The sequence below is a fragment of the Pygoscelis adeliae genome, unplaced genomic scaffold (genome assembly GCF_000699105.1).
Source record: "Pygoscelis adeliae isolate BGI_AS28 unplaced genomic scaffold, ASM69910v1 Scaffold538, whole genome shotgun sequence".
Classification (NCBI taxonomy): Eukaryota; Metazoa; Chordata; class Aves; order Sphenisciformes; family Spheniscidae; genus Pygoscelis; species Pygoscelis adeliae.
Genome location: NW_008825318.1, coordinates 73,056 through 93,596, shown reverse-complemented (window position 1 = coordinate 93,596; position 20,541 = coordinate 73,056). Strand labels below are relative to the sequence as shown.

The following is a 20,541-nucleotide window of genomic DNA, read 5'->3' as shown; positions in this document are numbered from 1 at the left end:
GGAATGGGAGATGAATCGCTGAGAGGAAAAAGGGGCTGTGGATGGGTGCAGAAAGGGGAAGGAAAATGAGGCAGTGGGTTAAAACAGCCGAGACTGTAGGAGGGTTCTTTTGTGTCTTTTTTTTTTTTTTTTTTTCCCCCTCCTCGGGTTTACAGGATCTTTCAGACACTGGAATTATTTTTCTTTTAATGCATTTTCAGCTTTTCTAGCTTCTTCACTGTTACACACTGTTTCTGCCAGCATATCCTGCACAGAGTGCTCTACGCCAGACTCCGTGGGGGTGGAAGAGGCATTAGCACCTCTGCAGTCTTTTCTTTTCCTAATGGTAATATGTTGAAGAGTACACACCGGTTTCCTTCAACAGATGAAAAGGGATGCATGCCATCCTCTCAGACTGGAGAGGGGCAATGCTAAAAAACTATAGGAGTTAAATACAGTCTTGTGACTTTCCAGTTCAGTCAGACTATTGTTTCAGTCTTCTCAATCATTGAGAAGCAAAAGGAAATGATGTGCTGCTAAGTAAAGGGAACACTTGCTGAACTGACTTCAAGGCAGAATGAGACAGATAGCTGTCAGTCACTTCAGTTCTGTTACAAGCTTCCCAAGGTGACTGCCCACACAGTTTGGTCACTGTCAGCATTGTGATTCCATGCTCTCCAAGAGTTCCCCATGAAGCTACCGGAATTTATTTTTATAAAAAAGGAACCACAGAAGCCAAGGACAAGAATGCTAACACATTAAAAACTGCATAAGGGACTCCCACGCTTACAAGGTCAGCTTTCATAAATCACTGTCCTCTTAAGTGTGGTGCAGACCAGTCTTAAGATACTTGCCCTGTGCAGACAGTACTTGCAAACTGCTGCTGGCTGGGAGTGAGAGAGACCTTCTCCTGGGGTCCTGGTGAAAAGCAGGTACAGCCGAGTTGTAAAGACGTAATTGGAACCTTCAGGAACTTGGTGTCTTGATTCCTGATTGCTTTTTATGTGAGGGGCTAGACTCTAAGCAATCCCATTCTGCCCCACTGTAGACTGGCAGAGAACTGTCCTCAGTCGTGAGGGCAGAGACTGTGAATAAGCAAGCCGTTACCGCTAACAGCAGAGCACAGACAAGGTTCCTGTATTTTTAGTACTACCAAAGCAGTCTGAACAGTGACGTTGAGGGAGCGTGGCCCCGCTTTCTTGCTGGGTTTAGAGTGGGCAAACAATTCCTGCTTTCTTTGACTTTTGTTACAGTCTCAATCTTTCTCATAACATGGGAAAAATAGGAAGTCACTAAGTCTGTTACTGTTTTTCATGGTGGTGTTTAAGGTAATTTTTTTTGTACAAAACACAACTTTCAAAAATAAAATGACCAAAAAAACTGGTGAAGTTGTTGTGCTGATGTAACAGGAGCTTTCTCTGGTGCCAGAGCATCTTTCTTATCCAAGGGTGAAGGGTCCTTAGTGTGTGGTGCTTTGTGCTTGAACTTCTTTTGTCAGGAATGGATCTCTTATTAGTACATGTTTTTGCTGCCACCTTGTATGACTTCAGTTCCCTTAGGGCTTGAGAGGGAGGGGTGTACACATCTCTAATAGCTGAAACTTTAAAAGCTCAGGTAGTTACAGATGGGAAAAGTTTCCTATGCTCTATATTTCTCTGCAGCAATAAAAATCAAAAGTAACTTTTTGATGAAGGTTGTACTTCTCAAACACTAGTTTAATGTTCAGGTTGGGGAGGGTGGGGGGAGGACGCTGAAAAGCAGCCAGACTTGCAAAGCCTGAACAAGTATTTTTTATTAAGAACACTGAACATGAAATGAAGAAGTGAAGCCTTCCCATTTGACTGAAATAAAATCCAGTCCTCAGAAGTAGCTAGTAACATAGGCGGGCTAGCTGCCTGCCCACCCTGCCAAGGGTCAAGCTAAACAGGAGTTTTATCACACCCAGCCTCCTAAGGATAAAATGGTTTAAGGACAGCCTTCCTCTGCTGATTGCGGTTAGAGATTCTAACCTTCCCCCTTCCCTGCCCCCAAATTACATCAGACCAAATAGTGTTATCAGGGCGCAAGCATGGGCAGCTTCCTTTGGGCCTACTTTGATTCAAGAAGTCTCAGAAGTCTTCTATCACAGGAACAAGGATGTCATTAAAGTGAGATTGAACAGTACAGTTAAGACTAGGAAGCTGCTGCCACATTTTATCCATCTCCTAAGCGCTTTCTCTCCTCTCTTTTTCTAACATGGGTCAATAAAGAGCCATTCCAAAGATCTCTAATGTTTTCCTACCTATGCTATTAGGTCTCCTGCCTTGCCACTACCACTTTCCTGCAACAGTAGGTGCTTTCCACAACGAACAGTCTTAGTTTCACTCAAATATTTAATGTGAAACTTCGGAAAACAGAAAAGCTGAGACACATGGTTTACAAAATCATTTTGCTTTCAGGTATTTGGCTCTAGGGGGAACTTACCTCTTCAAGTTTTGTGTAATTTCTTCAGGTCTTTTGCCTGTTTGTTTGAGGCAGAGGTGCTTCTGGAAGAGAAGCACTCTGCTCAGGTTTTCACCTTTGGCAATCTGGTTACAAAACTTCAGAATACCACACTTGGTCCTTAAAAAAAACCAAACCTGGAGGGGCTGAAAGGGAGGGACTCAGCCTATAACATAATTCTAAACCTTAGAAAGGAAAAGTACCATTAAAGGATTAGTATTCAGTTGTTGGAGGGTGCTTTTTTGGTTTGTTTTTTTTTTTTAACTGAGGAAGAGAAATTTGTTTTACAACACCAACCAAAACAAAACAAAAAAAAAAGCCTGAGGCAGGCAATACAATCCTGCCAGCTTAAACTTTGTCCCATAAGCTCTCCTGAGGATAATGAAGACAGACACAAAAATAATACAAACTGATAAGAGAACACAAAAAAAAAACCCCAAAACCAAAACCCCAGCCATTTTATGAAGAGCCTTGGCGCTTCTGGAGCCTGCTTTGGATCTGTAAATTATGCCCTAGCACAATGGGGAGACAAACCTAGTGCTGCAGGGTTCCCCAGCGTAAGACACTCCCCCCCCCCCCCCCCCCCCCACTTCCCATCACCTTGTCGTAAGTACTCAGGATAAATCCTCCTCTGGTTCAGAAAGGAGCATCTGGAGCAAATAGCTGCCGCAACACTTTGTGTTCACTCTGCATCTCTACAGGAGACAGTAAAGCTAAGGCAGCTCCTATTGCCACAGGCCTTCAAGTTTGGTATGCATGCTGGAATGGCTATTAAACCCAGTTCATGAACAGCCTAGGTCTTTTTTTAAGAGTGGAACAGCAGCAGCCCCTTTTGCTCAAATTCTTGTTTGTCCACGTCTGTCATTTGGGATTTACTAGTTCCCCTTCCTAAATGCCCCAAGCACAGCTGCTCCCAATGTCCGTGTGGGGCCGGCTCTTCCTATGCCTCAAGTTCTGGCACAGTAAGATTCAAAACTAAGATCTAGTAAACCTGCTGTAGCAAAAAGGGGCAAGGGCAGTTCCCTTTCAGAAGTCTGCTAAGACAGAAAGAGGTCCCCTTCCCATCTTTATGTAGTATACGGGAGAGGCATATTCAAAATCAGGAAGAAGGAAAGATGTTTCAAGGCCCCAGGTGGGAGTTTTCCTCCCCCTTGTAGCACCATTAAGAGACCAAGACATGGGCTTGTGCATGGCAGTTTCAATCAGTTAAATTCCTTCTCATTCTTCTTGAATGCAAGACCACAGGGGACCGTCCCATTCTTCCCCGCCCCAGCAGGATGCTCCAAAGCTGGCAGCTGCCCTGGGGTCAGAGCGAAAGTGAGACCTCTGGCTTCAGAGCTGTTAGGTCTCCTTGAGGACATTGATCTTGGCACAGATCTTGAGAGCTGGTCCCAGCTTGATGTTCATGGCACTCATGAGGTGTTCCTCCTTCAGAAGCAACAGGGCCTGGCCATCAATTTCCTGTGACCGAAACTCCTCAGCAATCTCCTGGCACCCTGTGAAACCAAAAAACCAGCACTGAGAAACATGCACCCTTGGCACTCCCCTTGTTCCCACTCTTTGGGCCTCTGGCAGGTACAGAAAGCAAGCTAGGAATCTAACCAACCCCCGTCCCCACTCTACTCCACAGACTGCCTGAGGAGTACAACTCATCCATCTGTATGACCTACTCCAAATCAGAAACATGCACAAAAGTACAATAAAAGCACTAGGCACCACTGACACCACTTTCTTTCCAGAAAGAGAGCCAACAAATTTCCCCATGCTACTGGATCACAGGACTGCAGGAGAGGATCTTAACTTCACCTTGCAGTGATGCAATGAACTCGTACACTTCCTCCACACTCCAGCGACTGGGATTGGTGGATAGGAAGACTGGGTTGATGCCGTGTAGATCTGGGGTAGGTGGGGCCATACTAGAGTTCGCCAGGTCCCTCTCTCCATGACTGGCCCTTACTGACAGGGGTCCTGGAGATGTAGGGGACAAAGCTTCATCATAGCTGGAGTTATCAGAGCCTCGACTTGAGTCTTCCTGGCCCTACAAGCCCATAGGAAAGAAAGAAAGAAAAAAAAAAAGGTGCTTTGTAAGAAATTCACAATTACTAGGTGCAAAACAAGACATTGGGAGCAGCAGAAGTTGTCCCAACAGTCTGGGACAACTGTCTCAGACTGTTGGTCCAGGGGCAGCTGACACAAGAGCTCCCCGATGCCAGAAAGGGGAGGCTTTACTCTCGCCTCCCTTCCTCTTCCTTCTCCCCATCCTCCCCCCATCCATTCCTCTTCCTCATGTCAGCTCTGAAGCTCATTCCATTCTTCTATAATCTGATTCAAATCATTCATGTGGAAGCATGCTAATCAAACGGGAAAAGTGGATTGTTTTCTACCAAGGCTGTCAGCTGATCTCACTCACTGAGACCTCCGAGACACAGCCGGGAGTGAACACAGAGAGAACAGAACAAGTACAAATGTGAATCCACTTTTTGCAGTCAATGAGCAATTAGAACAGCTCACTGTGCCTTGTGTAACAACTGTGTCAATGTGCACTTGGCACGTCCTGTACGACTACATCCACTGTGAGAAAGTGGTACACCCAGCAGTGACAACTCTTACGCTGAGATCTGCCTCGACAGAGGCAGACAGGACTCTGTCCTTACCCTGTGGCGCTTGCCCTGGATCTTTGTTCGAGCAATTTCAGAGCTGCTGCGCCGTGGTCCCCGTCGGCGGACACGGGCATAATTAGCTTCCTGGAATTCCTTCATCTTCTTTCTCTGCAGCCGAAACTGATGGCTGCAGCTGACATTGTACCTCAAGTAAGTAGAAGCAGAGCAGCAGTTAGGAAACAGCAGCTATCTAAACCTACTGCTTCTCCTTGCTCTAGATGGGGATAAAACTCCTCTTTACCATCAAGTTCTGTTCCTCCTCCTTCTAAGACTTCCCCTTGGAAGGAACCAGTCCAGACTTCTGACACAAGCAATATTTGGACACCAGAGTCTTGATCTAACATCTCAAGGGTCAATTAAGTCATTCCCCTAAGGGAAAAAAGACCCGTAACAAGCACTCTGCTATCAATAGGAGGCAGCAATGACTAATCTAACTTGTTCCCAGGTTTTTTCCCCAATGCTCCCTCATGTCTTTGTCTAGTACCAATACAGCAGACAGCTACCACTATGCATTCATTTTGTCAGTCGAATGTACATTTGACTGAAGAGAGGTTCTTTGGAGCCCAAGAACTTCCCCCTTCCCATTCCATTTTCTGAGCAAGTCAGAAATCCTGTTTACACTCAACACCACATCCACCTCTCCAGACCTAGAAGCATTCAAAAACAATTTAGAGTCCTAAAGGATCTCTGTGGCCAGTGCATCCCATGGAGGAAAGATCAGATGTACTGAAGTGTTGTACACTACCTGGAGAAGGGGCACATGCCAAGTTCCACAGAATGTACAGTCAGAGAAAAGGAAGATTATGTCTTGCTATTACCTTTTAGCACAGGTCATGGAACAAAACCTCTTGGAGCCACGGAACTGGGTTGCTGGGGCATACTTCCCGCAGTATTCACACTTCAGCAAGTTTGCCTTCTTATCAAGCTCTAGTGAGATACAGAGATACACACCAGTTTAGCTTCTGAACTGAAGCAGATCGTACACAACAATTCCCCATTCCACTACTCTTCTTCTGAGCACACAGATTCCAAGCACTATTCTTTACTGAATCTACTAAGCAGTTAGCTTGGGGAAGAAGCTGGGGAAGGAGAGGCAGAAGCTCCACTAATTAGGATCCCAGGATATTGAACAGACCAGTTTATTTCTCCTTGTCAGTACCGTTTTGCTGAACAAGCAAAAAATAGCATATCCCTCATATCCTACAAGGCTGTGGGGGAAATCTCCATCGCTGCACTCTCTGCTGTGTCCACACATCCTTCACAGCCTTCAGAGTCATTAGAGACAGGTACAGTTCAGATTCTCCTGCTTACTACCGACACAGGGTGTGTTAGATCATATTAACAACAACAACAAAGTATTGTATTCTGGCACTCAAGAAAAGGAGATCCTAGGTCCATAGCTTGAGTCTCTAAGGAGTTAGCAGGAAGGAATACAAGTCTATAATGTATAAAATTAGTAATACAGTATCAGAGAGCAGAAACTTTCAGTTACACTAGCTAGGCCTCCTGGTGCTGAAACTCACCCATAGAAGCACTGTCCCCTCCCGGAGAATTGCTGGACAGGTTTTCACTCTGGCCAGAAGGAGCCTCTCCCTGCAGCGGTTTCTCAGATTCCTTCAGCAGCTGAGAACAACCCACCTGGACAGGAAGAGAAAGAGTTGGGCCCATCAGTAAAGGATTCTCTGTGGCCACCACCCTCTGCAAGGTATATGCCACTCATATCTTATTACAGCTCAGAAGAATCCCTCTGCCTACTAGGGAATGAGAGATGCTGAACAAAGTTATTACTCCTTCCTGACCCACAGGCTTGGCGGTTCATTCAAAGATCACCAAGTACTATCTGCCTTGAATATCCTGCAATTCTGTGTAACTGCATTTCCCCTTATTTGCTTTAACTTCACTTCCTGCTTGTTCAAAATGCAGTGCATCTTTCGCTCACTAAAAATCAGAGAGAAGAACCTTCTTACAATTCCTGCATAAATTATTGCTTTGGGGCTACCAGAGAAAACAGTTCCCATCACATTTGGTTTACTCCCTCCAACCCATGCTCTTTAATGCCACCACTTAATGCCTTGCTTCATGCATGACACCTCCCTCCTTTCCCTTCCTCTTCACTGTCTGTGTCTCAGGCTAAAAATTGGAACATGGGGAAAGAAACTCCTGTCCAAAGATGGAAGCCCACCACCCTCCCGAGAGAGCGCTACATGTCCTTCTCCCACAGCGGAGAATCCTTACTGGAAAGGGCTCTGCTCCTTCCTGGATGACAAAGCCCTCAATGATGTGTGTGAGGATCTGGGGCTTAACGATGGCTTGTGGGGGTTTGGAGTCTCCCATCTGACGTGACACCATTGCCAGGTTTGGCGTGGGAGCAGAGGTGGGGGTGACTGATGCTCCTTCACTTGAGGTGGTATTTGGGGTTGCAATGGCAGCAGGATCAGATTTATCTGGAAAGTTAACAGCACCAGAGTCAGTTACCTTTGCTCCATCTACTTCAAATGGAATACGAGATCAGATCATTAGCACGCACAAGCAGAGCTCTCCTTTGTACCTCACCTCCAAGGCCATTCTTCTCCTCCATGTTTTTGGGGCTGTCTGTCACAGGAGAGGACCTGGCAGGCAGGAGTGCAGTGACACTGGGTGATTCCTGCTTCTCCTCCTCCGACTCTGCCTTGCGCTTAACTGCTAAGGTCTGAGACTTGCCCTGCGTGAATAAAGAGGAACACTTAAGCAGAGAGGGGAGCCCCAAAGCAAAGAACAAGACAGATTGAAGGCAAAAGTAAGATGCACCTGCTCCATCATACTTCATCTCCAGCCTGGTTCCTTCTCCTGGAAATGCCTCTAGCTCCCTCACAGTACATACCTCTACCTGAGAGCATTTGCCTAGCAGGGAGCAAAACTTCATGTATCAACATGAATTGGGCCACTGATATAATACCAAGACATTGTGTAAACCTCAAGGGATTATTCCAGGAAGAAAGAAATGGAATGGCAGTCACCCAGCAGTTTCCAAACAGGCATTTGACTAGATCAGATCAGTTTCAATGAAGGAGAGTCAAAACAGTAGGGGAAACATGTTGGATGAGAGCAGAATTGGCCCCCCACTCTAGCAATCAGACAAATACTGTGACACCTTTCTGAAGAAGCAGCCAGAGTTTAGAAACAGTCTCAGCAACCAGCTAAGGATATCTGAGCTGGCAAAGTGCTGTTGTTCCAGGGAGTTGGGCAGGCCCTAGCTGGACAATTCAGAGCAGCATGGACGATGCCTGTGGAACATGAGCCATCTTTGTTTCCTCTACATAGCCTGCTGCTAGGGGATCTTCTGAGGCCTAGAGTCAGTGGCTGGTACCACACACCAGGTCTGTGACCTGGAGGTATCCACACCTAGAGAGGAGAGGGGAGTTCAGTCTTCATGGCCCACTCAGCTCTCATCTCTCTCCTGAGAGAGACAACAAAGATGCCAGTTATTGTTTGTATTCAGTTTATGTGGCAAGGTTTTGGTAGCAGGTGGGCTGCAGGGGTGACTTCTGTGAGAAGATGCCAGAAGCTTCCCCCATGTCCGATAGAACCAGTTCCAGCTGGCTCCAAGATGGACCCGCCACTGGCCAAAGCTGAGCCCATCAGCGACGTTGGAAGCACCTCTGTGATAACATCTTTAAGAAAGGGTGAAAAATACTGCGCAACAGCAGCTGGGAGAAAGGAGTGAGAATATGTGGGAGAAACAACTCTGCAGACACCAAGGTCAGTGGAGAAGGAGGGGGAGGAGGTGCTCCAGGCACCAGAGCAGAGATTTCCCTGCAGCCCATGGTGAAGACCATGGTGAAGCAGTCTGTCCCCCTGCAGCCCATGGAAGTCCACAGTGAAGCAGATATCCACCTGCAGCCTGTGGAGGACCACACACCGGAGCAGGCGGATGTACCCTGAAGGAAGCTGTGACCCCACGGAAAGCCAGCCCATGCTGGAGCAGGTTTGCTGGGCAGGACTTGTGACCCCGTGGGGGACCCACGCTGGAGCAGCCTGTTCCTGAAGGACTGCACCCTGTGGAAAGGACCCACGCGGGAGCAGTTCATGAAGAACTGCAGCCTGTGGGAAGGGCCCATACTGGAGAAGCTCATGAAGAACTGTATCCCATGGGAGGGATCCCACGCTGCAGCAAGGGAAAAGCGTGAGGAGGAAGGCACAGCAGAGACAACGTGTGATGAACTGACCACAACCCCCATTCCCCATCCTCCTGCACCGCTCAGGGGGAGGAGCTAGAAGAGTCGGGAGTGAAGTTGAGCCTGTGAAAAAGGGGGAGAGGTGGTTTTTTAGATTTGTTCTTATTTCTCATTATCCTACTCTGATTAATTGGCAATAAATTAAATTAATTTCCCTAAACCAAGTTTGTTTTGCCTGTGATGGTAATTGGTAAGTGATCTCCCTGTCCTTATCTCGGCCCACGAGCTTTTCGTTGTATTTTTCTCCCCCTGTCCTGCTGTGAAGGGGGAATGATAGAGCAGCTTGGTGGTCACCCAGCAGCCAGCCAAGGTTAACCCACCACATTGTTAAATGTGATATTTAGTATGCGATATGGACACCTACCCTGTTTGGGGCAGGGTCTGAGTCTCATCTATTTACTTCATGCAAGCCTTTGAATCATAATGTGGAAAAGAAATGCTTGTAGTCAGTAACCCCAAGGTTTGGATTGGAATTAGTGTTTTCGAGAGGAAAAGTCTCCACATCCCTTTACCCAAACCCCTTACCCATCCCATCCCACTGACCTGGGCCTGGACTGCGATTGGTGTCCTAGGAATGAACAAAGAGAATCCATATGCTATTCTCCTTCTCAATGGTATCACTTACTGGCAACTGGACAGACTGCATGTAGAATGCTGCTGGCATCTGAGCCACAACTGGAGAGGAGGCTGGGCTCTTCACCATGTGGGCCGTGCCTTGAACTTGTGCCAAATTCACCCCTGTGGTGAGAGGAGGAGCTTCCTGTGAGGATGCTGGAGCTGAAGACGATGACGGGGAAGCAGCATGGGCTTGGGAAACAGGCTGGACCACAGCTGGCATTCCCCGGGATGTTGGCACTGCTGCAGCAATCTGAGCTAAACCCAGTGCTTGGGCTTGGCCTGAGCCCTGCTGCCGAGTACCCACCACCTGCACTGGGATGTGTGGTGGAGGCTGCTGTGCTGCTGACATTTTGACAGGCCCAAGCTGAGGTGGTTTGATGGGGGTGACCAGAGATTTTGACTGAATTGGAACAGGTGACTTGGTGGCTGGCTGGCAAGGACTGTCCTGCTGGAGCTGCACAGGCTGTGGCTGGGATTGCAACATAGGTTGCACCACAAGGGTCTGAGCCTGCTGCTGGTTTTGAGGTGGAGCCTGCTGCTGCGGAGGTTGAGCTTGCTGCTGCTGTTGGGTCAGAGATGGTGCTTGCTGCTGTTGCTGCTGTTGGGCCAGCTGAAGATGGGTGGCTGTGTGGAGGAGCTGGGACGGGCGGTGCTGGAACTGCTGCTGGTGATGAATGGCGATCTGCTGCTGGATCACCACCTGCTTCTGCAGGTGGATCTGCTGCTGCTGCTGGATCAGTGAGTGTGGCTGGATCTGGGTATATGTGGCTATCCAAACACAGAGTGGGAAAACAGGAGAGCACAAAAGTTAGCAACAGTGCAGCTGGGAACAACAATAACAAAAAAAAAAAAAAAAAAAAAGGCAGGCAGCCACTGCACTGGTTTGAGTCATTAAGCTCCAAAATGACTGACAGCTTACTGGCAGAGGACATAAGGGACTAAATCAACTACTCTTGCTAATAGAGAGGGATAACCCCTAGAGACAAGCCTCCGGGAGCCCAGAGGCTGGGAGGCGTGTCAGAAAAACCTTTCACCACTGGGCTTTCAAATGGCACTCTTGCGAAAGCCCAGTGGGCTCGAAGAGAAGGAACAGGTCTGCACTTACCTGAGCTGATCAACGTCTGGCTAGGTGCTGGTGTAGCGGTCCTGGTCAGGTTCATGCCCACCGTTTGCTGTCCGCCGCTGTCTGTTTCGCCCTTCTTTGTGGCTGCATTCTCTGTCTCCGTCTGGCTTCCCTGGCTCACAGTCACGGCCTGAGCAGCTGCTACCGGTAATGGCTGAACCACTCCCGTGCCTTTCCTTTGGCAACTGCCAGCGGCACCTGCTGAGGAGGTCTGGCTCAACCCTGTTGAAGTCTGGCTCCCACCACTTGCCACCACACTGCCGGAGACACCATTGCTGCCTGCTGCCCCCTGGCTCAAGTTGAGGGACTGGCCCGCGCTGCCGGAGGAGGCCTGAGCCACTGCCAAGGTCTGACCCGTGCTGGTAGCCTGCGGTAAGCCCGAAGCCTGGGAGCTTCCTGGCAGAGCTGCCTTCTGCGCAGAGCCTTGGAGCTGGGCGTTAGTGGCCGAGGTCTGCTGGCTCCTCACAGCCAAGTTCTGCACCTAGAAACACATATACAAAAGAGAATCCGTTTGCTTTACATACATTACTTGCTGGAAGTTTGGCAGAGAACGCATAAGCAACGTGCTCTACTGGGACGCAGGCTAAACTGATGCTTCAGGTCTCACGTGGGGAACTGGCTAACATTGCAGGGCAAAGCTCAGGCAACACATTATCCTGAACTCCCTCCTGCCCCGTCTCTGATGGAAGTTAAAGATCTCGTGGCACTTTCTGAACAGCACATGAGGACACAGACATTCTCCGAGGCATGGGACAGCCTTCAGACCTGCCTGCCATGCCTTTGCATTGGTAGCACCCAGTTTAGCATGGCTCTAAAAGTGCTGAGGTACCTCTTTAAAGACCAGTCATTCCTTTTCAATTTTTGTGCCACCTGCCTCCTCCCCCTGAGCAGGGCGTTCCACTCAGCAGGCCCACAGATCTACTCATGGCCTGCAGCCCTTCTGATTTCACCCGTTCCTCTGCGTTTTGGTGCTGCCATCCTCTGCATTTACTGCTCCTCCAAATGCAGTGTTGTCTTCAAGTTTGATCATGGCTGACTTCCCTTCAAAGAAAGTGCTCCAGACAAGAAAAATATGAAGTAACTGGAAATCCCAAGAATGACTGGGATAGGACAAGGAAAATGGGAAGCCATGGCAGCTCCCTGACCTGGAGAATTACTTATAGATGAATGCAGGACTTAAGACCCTGTGGCCTGTTCGGTCTTTGGCATCTGTACAACAAACCAACTGGGTGAAGGCATACTACCGCTGGCAAAGACTCTTCATTGCAGAGTGACAGAAAACTGGACATAGAATTCGACAATTCTTTTCACACAAGGACAATCGAGAAACTCTGAAGATGGGATTGATTCAGCCTGTGGCTCACCCCAGAAACTTTAAGCAGAAATGAATCCTGTCTCTGGAGGCAAAAAGCAAACATGAAAAAACAAGTGGCAAGAGAGAACAGAATCTCCTGCCCGCACAGGGACACAGGTTGGGGGGATAAAACAGAGCTAATCTGCTATACAGGGATGGCTGGAGACAAAGACTGGAGTGTGGGGTGATGGAGAGCAGGGGAAGGGGAGGACTCTGGGAGGGGGTGTCACTGACCTGGTCTGTGTCTGCATGGACCCCAGGAGACTGAGTGGGTGGTACCTCCTGCTGGACAGCGGCCACAGCCCCATTGGGCATCAGGATGAGTTGGGAGGCAAGAGGCACATTGCGGCCCAAGGTCCGGTTTACCTGCAACAGGTTCCCCAGCTGTGGCTGTTGAGGTAGGGTCAGGTGATGTGGAATGAAAGGAATGGAGGGGAAGAGAGAAAGAAAGACAGCAAACCACAAGCAAACAGATTACAAAACAACAATGTCACACATTGCAAAACCCCCAACCCTCCCTGCACTGTAACACTGAACATAACCCTCAGGAGCAGGAAACTGGGAACAGTTTCCTTATGGAAACAAGCACTCTTCTACCAAACATGGGCCGGGGCCAACTCCTACAGACTGCCCAGACTGCTGGCTAAAAGACTGGGATATCATTGAATTTTCAGATGTATATCCAGGACTGGTTGAGAAACAGTGCTAGAAGACATACATCCAAGACCAGGGTTGCTTGAAAAGAAGGGGATTACAATCTGTATCTAAAGTCAACTGAGACACAGTTCATATTTTTCAAGTAGGTAGCCAAACCCCAGACTGACTATATAGTCAAGCCTAATGCTTTCTATTTAGCAGCACCTCGAAGCAATTAAAAGGATGACATATTTGTTCATGTTGATTTACATTTCTAGATTTACTTGAATTCTGACTTATGTCCCTGAGCTCAGCAGTGGTAGAAGAGTAATTTACCATATATCTGTTCCAGCATTGAACCAGAAAAGTAGCTTTATTTCTGTGAGCTATATTCAAGACCAGGACATATGTTTCACATTTACACTCTAGTGAGAAGTGCCATGGGATCTTTAACATCTATGCAGAGCAGACACAAACATGATTCTTAACGATCTCACCTGAGCCACACTCTACAAAGCTCATCTACCCTCAAAAGCTGAGCCCAGAGTCAAACTTGTGGTTTCAGGGACAAGAGCTTCCCCATCTGAATTTAAAATATCGTGCATCATCCTTAGAGCTAGAGTTAGGCCAAAGGTGTTGGTAATCCCAAGCAGTGAAACACTGAAGTGGCTAGGAAGTGGGCTTCATGGTCAGGACACGTTTTGCGTACACATCTCTTACCCGGAGATACATCTGGGCCTGTGACTGGTTGAGAGGCGGTGAGGTGGTATTCCCAAGGAGCACAGACTGTGTCAGGGTTGTGGCGCTGGGGGAACTCACGCTCTGTGACCGACTGATCAGCTGAGCAGCTGACGTGGTGGCTAGGTTGATCTTAAAACAGAGAAAAGCCCCAAATCGTATATGAAGAGACAGAGGCAAAGAAATAAGTACAAATTCTGGGGTACAGCCAGAACAGACATTTTACAGTTTTTTCCTGTATCCCACAGGGGACCAAGAAGAAAAAAGTTCTTGTCTTAGAGGGCTTGGTCTTAGAGGCAATGCAGTCTAAACTAGCCAAAGCCCTGGATGCTAAGCTCATTTGTATGCTGAGCCTGAGTATCACTGTTAGCATGCAACTGCAATGAGAGATCCAAAAGAAATACATCATTTTTTCCAGCCTCTCAAGTAAAGGAAAAAAACCCACAAAGTAATCTCTACGCTACCAACTCATCTACTCTCTGAACAAATCCCAGTTCCTCAATACTCACTACAAAACCAGACTTCCTCTCATTCAACAAACTACTACTCTGCCCAAGAGAAAAAGAGCACTCCCTTTCAAGCTGCTCATGACTCTTTCTCCTTCTTAGAAGTCCTGATCCTTTTCTAATCCATGACAACGTATCCCCAAAGCCTCAGCAAAGAGAGATCAGTGTCTATGTTTCCAGCTAAGAGGCCTCTCCCACTCAGAAACCTTCTCTGGTCTCCTCGACCCCCACCAATAACGATAGCACCCCAAATCCTCAAAGTTGTCTGCATCTTGTGGATTCCCAGCATTCTTAGAAGCTCTGTTTCCCTGGCTGACTGCCTTCCTAAAAGACAAAGAGGAGTAAGAACAAGGCGGAGCAGGTGGGAGGAGGCTTTGATATGTGTGTGAGGGAACAGTTACTTACAGAGGCCTGGGTGGTGGTGGTCTGTTGCGGGGTGCTGGTGTTGGGGGAGCTGGCCTGTCTACTGGCTGCAATTGTAGCCTGCAAGAGAGATTGACAGAGAAATGAGTACCTGGAACAAACTTTTCAATCCAGCCCAAATATTTGGCTTTGTCAGAACACCTAGTCCCATCATCATCTTCTCCCATTTCTGAGAACAGGAGCACAATCTAACCACTACAAATCTCTGCTGTGCCCTACAAATCAGGTGCAGCAACTCAGCAAGGTACCTCCTCTTCCACAACCAGTTCAGTCCTATACACTACCCAAGGTAGTAGACAACAGACCCTTACGGTGCATGACCTCCAGTCCTTCCACCCATGGGTACATACCGTACTGTTGCCCCAGCTTGTCACGCTACACACTGCAACCCTCATCCTGATGCTGCAATCCACTGTTACCACCCAGACGTTCCCCACAATATTAACAATTTGCTGGGCTAGTTAGGCAGTTTGGTAACAACGCAATGATAGCACTCCAAGTAACAAATTGCAGACTACAGCACACATGGTTTGTGGAGGAATGTAAATATTGTTAAAATTTCCACCTCCCCCTCCCCCCATGATCCCACAGGAATTCCACTGTATGAGTTTAGGTAGTTTTATAACTAAGATTTGTGCAAAACTGGTGAGATTATTCTATTCCCTCTATGCTGTAAAACTGCAGGTAGGGATTTTGAGAACAACTAAATCCTGGACTAACAGCCAAGGAGCACAGCTACTGACGGAGATATTGTTACACAGACAGAACTGTATTCATGTCACACATAATCCATCTTCAACTGATGATAAAGTCTGGTAGGTAAGCAAAGTTGCTAAAGAAAAAGAAAAAAATCACTCAACAGTTATGCATCATAAAATATCTCAATTTGTATAAACATATCTCAATTAAAGAAACACCCTCCTGGCTGGACAAGATCTACCCCGGATCCCTCTTGCTAGTAACTGGTAAAGAAAACATGGGCTACTAAGTTTCAGGGCAGAAAATTCAGAGGATACTGCCTGAAATTTCACGCACATGAGACCATGTTTATTCTCAGAGAAGTAACAATCCATGGTTCACTTTAATACAGTTTTTAAACACTACTGCATCCCCTGCTGATTTAACCACCCATCTTTTATTTAAAGAAGGTTCAGGGGCTAGTCACAGGCCTCTGAAGTGCAAATTTCCTGTTGGGGATGCCAAATCTTATCTTCCCCTGCTCTGTACCTGAAAACCAAATGAATCTTTGCATCAGGCTTCCAGTTTACTAGCTGTTTGTATTAGCTTTAAACAATGTGTTTAGGGACTCGTCTCATCATGGATCAGGATGACCTCAGTGCACAAGTCACTGTATAAAGAGAGAATCTCTGGATCTTCCCCACAGAACGATCCAATTCCTCTCCTTCTGCCCCTTGGCAACTCACCTGCTGGACAGCAGCCAGGCTGTGAAGCTGGGCACTGTTAAGCTGCTGCTGGAGCATAAACTGATGAAAGTACTGGGCTGCATTGGGCTGTCTCTGGAGTGCCTGCAGGGCCTAGAGAAAGAGGAAAACCCAATTGTCAAAAATAGCGTGCCCTTGAAACATGATTAGAGAGAACAATGAAGAAATAAATAACAGCCATGAGACCATCCCTATGGTCCGCCATGAAAAAAGCAAAGTCACTAGATTAGCACATCAAAATACGTAGTACAGCTACAAATTTGGTAACAGACTGAATCACAGGTGTATTCCAGGACAGCGGGAAGCACACTTGCAAGACTTCAATAAACTCCACAAACTCGGGGATATGCGTGCTCAAGCAGGCAGACAAGTGTTCCAGTATAGTATGTATTATGGAGGATATACACTATATAGAGGAACAGGGATGATAAACTGAATGACTTGCTCCAGAACAGCAGGCTAAAATCAATCTATTGGATCACCGCACGGGTTAAATCTAAGAGGCTGGACAGTGGAGGAGTAACCTATAAAACACGAAGCACAATATCAGGCTACAGGAACTAAACATTGGGCCTAGCACAAGAATTTCTAAATCTGAAAACATGACAGTCCTTCGAGCGTGCTCCCACCTTGACACACGACAACTCAGAGGAACACGAAAGGGCTCACCACCACCTTCCACTGGCGCACATGCCACCCCAGAACGTAACCGCGTCTCACCTGTACTGCCTGTCGCTCATAGAGAGACATCTGCGATATCTGAGGACGGGTGCTTCCTCCAGAACTGGAGCTCCCGCTGGTGGAGCTGGAGTTCTGCTCACTTTCGGTCTCCATGGTGACAGGATCCCAGGAGCTCAGGCTGAGATGGACTCCAGATCTACATTGAGAGAATTGGAAACTAAGTCAGGCTAGAGAAAGAACCAAACCCTATTACACAGCTTTTTTACTGGAATATCCCAGTACCAGGCTCCTTGCATAGCTTTGCTACATCACAGGGGACTGGGGATGCCAGGGTTCTGAAATCATCCAGAAATTATACTCACGGTTTAAATCTTTTATTACCACAGTCAGAAATGTAACGCACACATGCTCATATTTTTATTGCCATGCTACAGTTGGAAGCTACAGCATCCTGAACTCTTAAAAAGGCAGCAGAGTGAAGGAGCAGCTGCAGCTCATTCAGACAATCATTTGGTTACAGACCTGATCACCTCTCCTTCAAGAGAGGCTAGTGAGCTGAGGCAAATTGCACTGTGGTTCCAGTCTCCCGCTGCACTTTGGCAACTTCTGATCCTCTCTTCCTCCAGTCCCACAGAGGTATAATTATCCCACAACTCCGCTGCCCTACTGCAGATATACCAACTCAGTCCCTCCTTCTCCAAGTTTAGCCCACAGCCCTTGACCGTTTCTTTCTTTCCCTGATCACATGGACTTTCCAACTACTTGTTGTTCCCGACAAATCGTAACTTGAATGTTAGACTGGCAGCTAGTATCTGTGGTGGCAAGTTGCTTTCAGGAGGAACGGAGTCAGAAGCAGAGTGGATGAAGGGTTCGCTGGCAACACTTGTGAGGGGAAAGCCGCTAAAGAGATCATGCAGAGCCAGAGAGATCTTCCAGCAGCAGAAAGATGAGTTGCAGTGAACCTCAGGACTGAGAAAGGACTGGAGAAGGCTTTCATCAGCCAAGAGGAAGAGAAACGAGACTGAAGAGAGTGCTTAGCAGAAGAATAACACATTGGAACGATCAGGGAGTTTCCTGCAGCAAGAAGCATGGGCTACACAGGGAGTAATGGTAAGAGGGGTTAGAGTCAGAAAAGAGAAAGCGCAAAAATGATTATTCATCAGAATTTCACTGAAAAAAAAATTTACTTTTTAGAAGGATATCATTCCATGTAAGATTAAAAAAAAAAAGCTTCTGACAGTCTCAATATCACTGACAGCCTGTTTGTTTCCAAAACCCCAGCTGGCTCCCCTGCAACATATCCAAGAGACCTCTAAATGAGAACCCTAGGCTTCAAGGATCCCACAGCACCAGCACAGCCCCTGGATCTAGACCTTTTCAAATCCTGAGATTTCGAGCTTCACAGCCTTCACCAAACACAACTTTTTCCAAGTGTGTAAACAAACGGACCAGTGCAGCAGAAAAGGAGGTGCAACAATAGTCTCGACCAGACAACTTTTTAAATTCTGGAATGGCGTTAAGGGCAGCAAGATGACTTTAAAGTACTGGTCAAAAAAGCAAACCCCAGCATTAACACTGCAGAGGATGGATGGCTAAATCAGGGAACTGCTGCTCCAAAACTGCTCCTCAAAATCTGCAAAATTCTATAACTGACAAGCAGACAGCTGCTGCTCCAGTCCTGTCTTACCCACACATCTTTACCTCTGCCCTCAAGTCCTGCCCAGGCATCTCCCTACTAATCCAACACTGGCTTCCTGCACTGCTTTAGCAGTGGCCGTAGGTAATTCTGCCCTGCAGTCATCATCTCCTCAACTGAGACGCACCTCCTCCTAACTGGCCACTACTGTCTTCAGGCACAACTCTATTACAGCTAGAAACAGTTGGTCAATAAGCCTATCTAGAATATAAAAGCTCTGGAGAAGACAATTGCCTTAAAGATCTTCCCCAGGGGGCAGCACCACAAAAAGTAAATGAAGCCTGAAAATAAATAAATTGAGAAGGGAGAGAATACAGACTTTCTGAAAGAAACTGTGGTAGATAAGTGAAGTACTTCAAATGGGTTTAAAACGCAAGTCAGAGTGACGCTACACACATTACACCAAGTTATCTAGTAGCTCAGCTACCATTAGGAAACAATTTCTGTTCCCTTGCGCACCCTCACCCTCCCCATGCAGGTTCCTCCCAGCATTTACCTCGCTTCTGGTGCTCACTAAATCAACTTGTTAACTTTGCAGAAAAGCTACCCTAAAGATCATTTTCTGCCAGATCAGCGAGTTGAATTAGCTCACTTGTGATGCCACAAGTGCCAGTGAGAGAGAAAAGAAGGTAACCACGGTTCAGCTTAGCTGTAGCGCATACCCTTACCCTCAACAGCTGCACCAGAAGGAGAAACCTGGCTTCTGACTCGGTGCTCTGCTCCGCCAATCTGTGTTTCCTCAGTAAACAGCATCACTGATTCTTAAGATTTCCAGCATTTTTGAGAGTTCCACACTGATCTAGATCTTCTTAAAATCAGGTCCTAGCACAAACAGAATCCCACTGAAACACCTCTGGGATGAGAGGCATCAAAAAATTTTGGTCTCTGTGTAGGCAGAAGGCCTTTCGGGGCCATGGATAGAGAAGCATACTCTCCCTTTGCAGAAGGGTGGTGAGAATTTTAAGTCACTCACAGCAAGCAGGGCTATCCAGCAAAACCCTTCCCAAACACAAAAGTGGAAAGGCACAGTATTTCCCCAGGCAAGTTCATCTAAGGATGCAGCTCCATGTTAGTGTAACCCGATCCAAACACAGGCTATTCCCACACAAAATAGCATGGATTACACCCACTCCAAGCGCATCTTCCAGCACCCTCCTCTTACAATAATCTAGTGATCACTGGGCTATCAGATCACTTGGCTCAGCTAGCGGCTCCATGAGATGGATAACCTACTAAAAATGATTAAACCATGGATTTTCCGAAAGATTGAGTTAACCAACTCACCTTGCAACATAATCAGTAGCTCCAAAGCAAAAAAAAAACCAAAAAACCCAGAGTAACAATGTGGCCATTACTGGAAATTAGTCTTTGAACGGCAGCTAGAACTGCACCCTAAAAGGCAGGCAGGGGAGAATACAAAGACCTATTAACACCACGGCAGGAATGACAGCACAGCGGAAAGGAAGGGAAGGAGAAGGGAGAACACCAGCTCACGGAGCAGTGCAAGCATGAGAACACGGGCCAGTCCAGAGCCCGACCCACGCTGCTGATCTCAGCACGCACCAAGAACACCACAGGTGGCCCGTCTACAAGTTCCTGACCTTTCTCAAGCGCAAGAGCAGAAGAGTCAGGCCACACATCTACTCTAGTCACTGAGCACTAGGTAGAAGGTAGGCAAGTTCTACTCGCTCACCCCATCCATTCCCCCTGGCACGTGACTGCTGCCTGCAGAACACTGTCTAACCTTATAACTGGTTTTGTCGCCTCACCCTTGAGAAACTAAGTTAACGAACAAGTAAGATTTGCACAAGTTTGCCCATGGGTTTTGGGGAGAAAAATTAGCAACCAGGACTACAGCACACTCCTCGCCCCGTTACTGTAGTTTTCTGCCACACAGCCTCCAAGCTACGCAAGCAGAGGCGTGAAACTGCCGGGACCCGTTCCTGCTCTGGGGGGATGCTCTGGGAGCAGCAGTAGGTGAGGCTCTCGA

At 47.4% G+C, this 20,541-nt stretch overlaps 1 protein-coding gene across 1 annotated transcript in view; it reads right to left on the bottom strand.

Annotated features, from left to right (window-relative positions):
• PHC1 (polyhomeotic homolog 1 (Drosophila)) overlaps window positions 1-17,008 on the bottom strand; it is a 32,712-nt gene extending 15,704 nt beyond the window's left edge. The window contains exons 1-14 of the mRNA XM_009330276.1: window positions 16,895-17,008; window positions 16,157-16,267; window positions 14,715-14,792; window positions 13,786-13,935; window positions 12,664-12,819; window positions 11,058-11,556; window positions 9,960-10,720; window positions 7,674-7,821; window positions 7,356-7,564; window positions 6,644-6,758; window positions 5,939-6,047; window positions 5,115-5,265; window positions 4,267-4,498; window positions 3,051-3,956 (exon numbers count right to left, since the gene is read on the bottom strand). Of these exons, the coding sequence (XP_009328551.1) occupies window positions 3,802-3,956; window positions 4,267-4,498; window positions 5,115-5,265; window positions 5,939-6,047; window positions 6,644-6,758; window positions 7,356-7,564; window positions 7,674-7,821; window positions 9,960-10,720; window positions 11,058-11,556; window positions 12,664-12,819; window positions 13,786-13,935; window positions 14,715-14,792; window positions 16,157-16,267; window positions 16,895-17,008 (2,988 nt within the window). The 3' untranslated portion in view covers window positions 3,051-3,801. The remainder of the gene's footprint in view (window positions 1-3,050; window positions 3,957-4,266; window positions 4,499-5,114; window positions 5,266-5,938; window positions 6,048-6,643; window positions 6,759-7,355; window positions 7,565-7,673; window positions 7,822-9,959; window positions 10,721-11,057; window positions 11,557-12,663; window positions 12,820-13,785; window positions 13,936-14,714; window positions 14,793-16,156; window positions 16,268-16,894) is intronic.
• Window positions 17,009-20,541: the final 3,533 nt, after the last annotated feature.